Genomic DNA, 9,289 nt, shown 5'->3' on the forward strand with positions numbered 1-9,289 from the left:
GAACTGTAGAGTTTACTGAATGCAGCCGTCATTTTAGATTACATTAAAAATTCTTTGGTAAAACTCATCCAGTAATTGATCCTTTAACAATATGAGATCTGTTTAGTTGTAATTAAATTATTAAAGACTCAATAATAGTAAAATTTAGATTGTAATTCATGAAATTTTGTATGAACCATAAAAAAAACTCCTATATTCTATTTGTGAAATAGAAAAAATTTAATATGTACAGTATAATGTGTAATTACATGGGTTCGAGAGTTGATCATTGATCGTTTAGTTCTCAATTACTGATACATTATTATTCAAGGATACATCCAGAGGTGACAGGATTTGGTTTGATGGGAATGAAATGCAACACGTAGGCTTGCAAGATGTCCAGGTTTCAGACACCCAGCATCCTGGCTGATTTGTAATTTTGTTCCAGTTAGAGGAAATGTATCAAATTTATGTAAATTGGAAATATGGAAGAGCAACTTTCAGAATTACTGAGCCAAGAAAGATGGCTGTAGCTAGTTTGACCTTGACATCCAGCACTAGTGTGATGACTGCACTACTATCAGTTTCTTCTTTCTATTCCAATGCACCTATACTGCCTCCCAAAGACAGGATACCCTTGTACTGTATACCTTGAGTTAGTGGCTAATTATTCTTTGTGTGCACATTATTTTCTCATTGTAATTACTAAATCTTGTGTTATATGAAATTTAAGTATGATGAATTGTAATGGGGGGAGGTGAGGGATGCTTCCATCACCTTTTCCAGTTTGGCATGTGAAAATCCAGCAAGAATGGATGATCTGCCAAGTGAGAATACCTCTCAGGAGAACTTTCTGTGGAAAACCAGCTCTTAGGTATTAGACATGAAGAAAACTTTGTAAAATGTCTTGTGGCCTTCTGCTGGTGAAGTGCTAACTGCAACCAACTATCAGTGTTCAGTGATTTTATCCACTTGGCCACTGATGAACACTAAGCCAGAAGGAAAATCCCTAGTAAGTATTTTATTGCTAACAGGTGCCTCATTACTTCTTTAAAATAATGTTCGTATTTTTTTCAATTTGTTATATTTTTATGTTGTTTATGTAGTTTAAGCAATTATTAAAGTGATAAAACTTTTGTTATTTATTTCATTACATAAATTAAAAAAAGCCATCTTATCACCCTTATGGAGGAATAAAACGTTCCCTTTAATGTTTATTCTTGGATCATCTTTGTGCATATTCTAGAGGAAGTATAACATCTGAGTAACTGTAATTGATGATAAAACATGTAATCTAGTTTTTGATATTTTTATAACTTTATGTTGATGTTCTAATTATTCTCATAGATAGATCCTATTACTACATCTTGTACAATTTTTACATTCTAGATCTAGCATCTTTCAAAATTGACAGTTGCCTTCTACACTGTAATTTTCTGAGTTATTATGTAGAGTATTAGAATTACTGGAAATTTATTAGTTTTTCAGATAAAAATTTATAATATCAATTAAAACATGGATTAGCATACAGAAAATGGGAAAGAACTATAATGGTGATAGCAGACATATGTGGTACATAAATTTTTATGTTTTTTACAGATGCTCTTAATAGGTTTAGGTAAAGGAAAAGCTGTTGGATTTCATAATTGCAAGTGAAAATTGTTAGGTAATCCTCACTTGTTTCCAAACCCAGTTAAACACAGATAACACATGGATTATTCACAAAAAATTAGGATAAGAAGTAATTGAAATCATAATATAGCATGTCTCCAAATTGTAAATACATACAACTTGGAGACAATTATCCTTGTTTTTTCTTTATAAGAAAAATTTTTAAATGCAAAAATTTCAAGCCTAACATATTTCTATCAAGAACAAAACTTTATACAACATTTATATCTTAAAAAATAAAATTAAAAATACCTGAAATACTACATTAGTTTGTATAATTTTATGATTTTAATGCATTTTTATGTTATAAATCCTTTAAGAAAACCAAAATAAAATATCTTATGTACTAGTATTTTTTTAAAATATAATTATTAAATGTCAAGTAAATTAGCCAGATTATCATCAACTCCTATATTTTTTTGTCTAATTTTCATTATATTAATTAATTAAAAATTAGCAGAAAGTTAACCCAAGAAGTTTGGAGATTTTAATTGATAATTTGGATGATAATTTATGTAACACATTATTAACTGTAGTAGAGTTGTTAATTATCTTATTTTTCAAAAATATTTCAATAAAGAGATATTCTAATTGGGCATTTCTATTTGTCAACTTTAACATTTGTGTTTTTGTAATAAATGTTTATTTTTTCATTAAGATGCATTCAAATGAAGTGTAACTAATATTTATTTTTTGCAATAAATTTCTTAACATCAAAAAACGGGATGTATGAAGGTGACTAGACAACATTTTACAAAAATGATGTTAATTGAATAATACATCAATTCATTTTTAAATTGAAAAACAATGGCAAGATATTGGGAAAAGACTGTTATTTCTTACACATAAACCCGCAAGAGATATAATTGCCACTTAAAATTACACTTTTCAAAATGTAAAAAGTTAGCAAGATAAAGAAAGATATAGCCTTATTAAAGAATCTTTTCTTCCATTGGCCCCGATCCTCCAAAAACTATGTCTTTCTTTATATTTAATGATTATATCATGAAAAAAGTCTTATTGCTACCAAATTAAACAACATACATGATTACATTTACCAAATGCTCCCAAATATGATGACAAATTTCAAATTTGATTTATCCCTAATAGCAACTATTTGCATAAAGACACACAAAAATCTATTTAAAAGAGGAACAGAAGTGGAAATTTTTTTCATCACAATAATGAAAGAAAGTCCCACATATGAATAACACAAAATACTGTTCCATTATACACATTATATACAACACACAACAGTATGCATATAGAACACACTGCACATACATTGGCAGAGTGGTATCTTTATCTACAACATCAAATTACTTTTAATAGACATTTACAACATAATATTACGAAAAAAACTGCCATGTACACTGTATACAATTATTTTGTTTCAAAGTAACTTTCATTAATAACAATGTTTACAAAATAATAATAATAAAAATAATAAATAACTGAATTAGTTTTAACTAAATTTATTTTTGAACAATGTATCACAAAACTATTGAATATGTATGGAACATTACGAAATATTTTAAGTAATGGCATCTGTATACAGGTATACTATGTACATTTTTTCTTACAATGCTGTAAGTAAATGATGTTTTAATAAATTGTTGGCAAACTGCAAAATATTAACACATTACTCATAAGGATGGATTGATTGTATTAGGTGATACTTTGAGAATGTCAATGCTTCTATACAGGTACAATCATTTGAAGTGGGCAATATATGATGTGTAGATGAATGCAAAATTATCCTCAGTTTAATACTAATTTCAGAAAGTTCTGAACTATACATATATATATATATTTTTTATTATTATTTATTTTTCATATAAATGCCACTTGAAGTATGGAATCATAATAACAGTATTTTCAGTTTTATAAAACTGATATATTTTATAAACGAGATAAGACTAATTAATAAATCAACTGAAAACATTGGGAATGATTCCATGTTAATAGGAATGTTCTAAAATACTTTTTTCTGCATCAAGATGGGATGATGTACAGTACAAAGATGTTCAGATGTTTATGGTTTGAGAAAACAATTTATGATAAACTAATCTAAACATCACATTTATGCTATATTCAAACAAAACAGTAATAAATTGCAAAAGAAGACATGATGTAAGATTACACATGTGGGTGCTGGACTAGTACTGATGGGTTGCAGTAACTGTTGACTATATTTGTTTGTTTTGGAATTACCCATCAATATCACAGATGCCTGCACAAATTGTAGCAACCTTGTATATTTAAAAATTTTTACATACGAACATTCTTTTGTTGTAAAACCTATAAAACATTAATAAACAAATTTATTAAATATATTGTCATCAGCAAATCTTACTTTATATACTAAAATAAAAAAAATACAGTTAATTCTTTCTCTCATTACTTTTAATGTAATATATTAATGTATGATAAAAATTATAATTAAATTTTATTATTAATCATTATTTAAATTTCTAAATATTTAGTTACAAGTGTTAAAATAATAATAAATTTTAATTCTGCAGCTGCAGACTAGAAGTATACTAATCGAAGAATATTTGCAAAGAATTAATTAAAATAAAATTTCTTAAGTTATCAAAATAAGTCATATATTATTTATGGCTTATGGATTATTATTCTTTTACCTGTGTACCAAATGAATGCATTATGCTAGAAAAATTAATAAATCAATACTATACCTTAGCTCGATCAGTTGGTTCAAACTCACGTTCCGATGCAAGTGAACTAGAACCTGAATATTCACGAGAAACTACACACAAAAATTCTGCATGATTTTCATTTCCATAGTTATATGATGAACCAATATTAATTACCTGAAACAAATTAATTTTATTAACATTTTATTGAGATATGTCACTAAATTTATATTGTACAGAAATTTCAATTAAAAGTAACTAGATTTTGCTTTACTTATTTTTACATTTATAGAATTCAATATAATAACTTCTATCTTTAACGTTTGTCTAATCAAAATAAATGAATAGATTAAAAATAATGGCAGACTTTTTTCAGTAATTCTGCTAAATACAACTACAGCACACTCCTGATACTCCAAACCATTTTTGTTAATTTTTCTATTGAATGTTCCATCCAAACACAAAAAGAAAATAACAATTATTTTTTAAAACATAACAAATTTGTAAAATTATTATGTAGGATATGATACATTTTAATATAAATATTTTTAAAAACTTATTTTAAATACATGTGTTTGTCTTTAGTCCTTTTCTTTTTCCTTTACATGTCATCCTGTTAATTTGAATTTTTCACTAATCCAAAAAACCCTTTACAGTAATTCAAATTAGCAATCAATTGAGAAAATTAAAATTATGTTGTTCAGTTTCTTTGCAAACCATGGAAATTAATACCAAGAATATAAATTACAGTAGAGCATTGATTATCTGACCCCCAATCAACTGTCACATTGGTTAACCGACCACGTTCTAGTCGGCAAATTCAAATGTCTGCTAGTGATGTGGCACTACAATATTTGGCTATGTCTTGGCTACTTTAATATTATTTTTTGTGTGTTTTAACTGGCAACACTGGCTCGACCATGAAAGAGAACCAGTATTTAAATGAGGCTTAATTTTCTAATTTTTAATGATACAATAGCAACGATTATTATTTTAAAAAAATTTTTGTTAAGCTTAACATTGATATACTAATATACTATACCAGGGGTCGGCAACCTTTTGAGTCGGAAGAGCCAAAATTACAATTTACAAAATTTCAAAGTTTTTAAAGAGCCACAAAATTTTTTCTTGCCAACAATAAATAGTACTGGCATAAATAAAGTTTTTTGATAAAAAAACTAATCTATTTATTCATAAGAAAAAATATCTATTTATTCATATATAAGTAGTGTTTTTCACAACAAATTAGATAATAGAAACATCCGACGACGGCGTCATTCGAGAGCTTCCGACGGACTGACGACAGTGACGACGCGTGTCACGGGGGAGGGGTGCGGTGAAAAGCGAGTACAAGTGGCTGAGAGATAGAATCGGTGCCTAATCCTCGTTAATCGATTCAGAACGATTTTTAATTTTTTTTTTTTTTTGATAAAATAAATAATATTTGCGTATGGAACTAAAGAGCCGCAGCTTCACATCCAAAGAGCCGCATGTGGCTCGTGAGCCGCAGGTTGCTGACCCCTGTACTATACTAATAATGTATTTTTTCATATTTTTCGGTTATCCGTTTTTTCAGTTGTCCAACCAACCCCAGTCCCCAATTCAGTTGGATAATCGATGCTGTAATGTAATATAAATTTAATATATCTTCACTATTGATTAACAACTTTTCATCAATTTACAAAAATAAATGTTTCATTATTTTCCATTTCAAGCTCTATTTATACGAAATTTCAGAAGCTATTTACTTAGAAAGGTTTTATGGATGTATTCAACTGTTTTAATCAATAATCAGTTTATACAACAACTAATTTCTGAAATCCAAGAAATATCTTTTTATTTATTAAGTTAATTTTAAAATTAACTTAATAAATAATAATTTTAAAATTAAATTATCAGTTTCATTTGAATTATTTTAAAATATTTGTTTCAGTCTGCAGGCAAATATAAATTGATATATAATCTTTTAATACAGTTAAGTTTCAAGATATAAATTGTAAGAAAGATTTAAATGTTTTTAATTACAATTCAGATTAATTGAAATAATGTTAAAAAGATAATTAATGAAATAAAATTGAAAGTTGATATAATCAAATAATGTAAGCATATAAATCACATCATTTATAAGTATCAATTATTATATCTATAATTTTAAATTTAATTAACATACTTGTTCAAACTTCCAACCATCTGACATGGTGGATACCATTTGAGTAAGTTCATTTTCACGGCATTGTAATACTCTGTATACATGTTTCTTAGAATCCTAAAACAAAATAAATATAAAACTTTGTTTATCAAATTTTCAACTAATATTTATTATAAATTATATTTCACAATTATCATAGTAAAGCTAAAATGCAATAATTAAAATAAAATCTAGTAACTAAGTATGAATTATCTTAAATATCAAAAGCTTATAATGATTATTATTACATATTTTTTAATATAACATTAAAAGGTATATGTTTATGCAAAACCTATAAGCTTTTGCACATTTAATTTGACTGCTAGTAAACTTTNGAAACTGAAACTAACACTTCACAAAGTGCTATAAATACTCAACTCTGACTGCCTGGATGAAATATAACCAAATCAATCAAGACGGACAACAAATATTTTACCCACACTTTCCAAAATATTATGTTTATAATAAAAACAAAAACAATATGGATATCTGGAATATCTGGATTAATATATATATATATATATATATTTTTTATTATTATTTATTTTTCATATAAATGCCACTTGAAGTATGGAATCATAATAACAGTATTTTCAGTTTTATAAAACTGATATATTTTATAAACGAGATAAGACTAATTAATAAATCAACTGAAAACATTGGGAATGATTCCATGTTAATAGGAATGTTCTAAAATACTTTTTTCTGCATCAAGATGGGATGATGTACAGTACAAAGATGTTCAGATGTTTATGGTTTGAGAAAACAATTTATGATAAACTAATCTAAACATCACATTTATGCTATATTCAAACAAAACAGTAATAAATTGCAAAAGAAGACATGATGTAAGATTACACATGTGGGTGCTGGACTAGTACTGATGGGTTGCAGTAACTGTTGACTATATTTGTTTGTTTTGGAATTACCCATCAATATCACAGATGCCTGCACAAATTGTAGCAACCTTGTATATTTAAAAATTTTTACATACGAACATTCTTTTGTTGTAAAACCTATAAAACATTAATAAACAAATTTATTAAATATATTGTCATCAGCAAATCTTACTTTATATACTAAAATAAAAAAAATACAGTTAATTCTTTCTCTCATTACTTTTAATGTAATATATTAATGTATGATAAAAATTATAATTAAATTTTATTATTAATCATTATTTAAATTTCTAAATATTTAGTTACAAGTGTTAAAATAATAATAAATTTTAATTCTGCAGCTGCAGACTAGAAGTATACTAATCGAAGAATATTTGCAAAGAATTAATTAAAATAAAATTTCTTAAGTTATCAAAATAAGTCATATATTATTTATGGCTTATGGATTATTATTCTTTTACCTGTGTACCAAATGAATGCATTATGCTAGAAAAATTAATAAATCAATACTATACCTTAGCTCGATCAGTTGGTTCAAACTCACGTTCCGATGCAAGTGAACTAGAACCTGAATATTCACGAGAAACTACACACAAAAATTCTGCATGATTTTCATTTCCATAGTTATATGATGAACCAATATTAATTACCTGAAACAAATTAATTTTATTAACATTTTATTGAGATATGTCACTAAATTTATATTGTACAGAAATTTCAATTAAAAGTAACTAGATTTTGCTTTACTTATTTTTACATTTATAGAATTCAATATAATAACTTCTATCTTTAACGTTTGTCTAATCAAAATAAATGAATAGATTAAAAATAATGGCAGACTTTTTTCAGTAATTCTGCTAAATACAACTACAGCACACTCCTGATACTCCAAACCATTTTTGTTAATTTTTCTATTGAATGTTCCATCCAAACACAAAAAGAAAATAACAATTATTTTTTAAAACATAACAAATTTGTAAAATTATTATGTAGGATATGATACATTTTAATATAAATATTTTTAAAAACTTATTTTAAATACATGTGTTTGTCTTTAGTCCTTTTCTTTTTCCTTTACATGTCATCCTGTTAATTTGAATTTTTCACTAATCCAAAAAACCCTTTACAGTAATTCAAATTAGCAATCAATTGAGAAAATTAAAATTATGTTGTTCAGTTTCTTTGCAAACCATGGAAATTAATACCAAGAATATAAATTACAGTAGAGCATTGATTATCTGACCCCCAATCAACTGTCACATTGGTTAACCGACCACGTTCTAGTCGGCAAATTCAAATGTCTGCTAGTGATGTGGCACTACAATATTTGGCTATGTCTTGGCTACTTTAATATTATTTTTTGTGTGTTTTAACTGGCAACACTGGCTCGACCATGAAAGAGAACCAGTATTTAAATGAGGCTTAATTTTCTAATTTTTAATGATACAATAGCAACGATTATTATTTTAAAAAAATTTTTGTTAAGCTTAACATTGATATACTAATATACTATACCAGGGGTCGGCAACCTTTTGAGTCGGAAGAGCCAAAATTACAATTTACAAAATTTCAAAGTTTTTAAAGAGCCACAAAATTTTTTCTTGCCAACAATAAATAGTACTGGCATAAATAAAGTTTTTTGATAAAAAAACTAATCTATTTATTCATAAGAAAAAATATCTATTTATTCATATATAAGTAGTGTTTTTCACAACAAATTAGATAATAGAAACATCCGACGACGGCGTCATTCGAGAGCTTCCGACGGACTGACGACAGTGAAGATGTGTGTCACGGGGAGGTGTGCGGTGAAAAGCGAGTACAAGTGTCTGAGATAGAATCAGTGCCTAATCCTCGTTAATCGATTCAGAACGATTTTTAAATGTTTTTTTTTT

General features: G+C 26.8%; 1 protein-coding gene across 2 annotated transcripts in view; it reads right to left on the reverse strand.

The window, feature by feature from the left end:
- Positions 1 to 2,319: 2,319 nt before the first annotated feature.
- The window catches only part of LOC111628986 (BTB/POZ domain-containing protein KCTD5-like), a 33,969-nt gene continuing 26,999 nt past the window's right edge, over positions 2,320 to 9,289 (reverse strand). Inside the window, exons 5-7 of one of the 2 annotated variants that reach the window (XM_023372846.1) lie at positions 7,910 to 8,044; positions 4,350 to 4,484; positions 2,320 to 3,951 (exon numbers count right to left, since the gene is read on the reverse strand). In XM_023372846.1, the coding sequence (XP_023228614.1) occupies positions 3,922 to 3,951; positions 4,350 to 4,484; positions 7,910 to 8,044 (300 nt within the window). In that variant the 3' untranslated portion in view covers positions 2,320 to 3,921. Of the gene's footprint in view, positions 3,952 to 4,349; positions 4,485 to 7,019; positions 7,512 to 7,909; positions 8,045 to 9,289 lie in introns of those variants that run through there. The other variant, XM_023372845.1, reaches the window with a different exon arrangement.

The sequence above is a fragment of the Centruroides sculpturatus genome, unplaced genomic scaffold (genome assembly GCF_000671375.1).
Source record: "Centruroides sculpturatus isolate CEXI.00-Female unplaced genomic scaffold, Cexi_2.0 scaffold246, whole genome shotgun sequence".
In the NCBI taxonomy this organism is placed as follows: Eukaryota; Metazoa; Arthropoda; class Arachnida; order Scorpiones; family Buthidae; genus Centruroides; species Centruroides sculpturatus.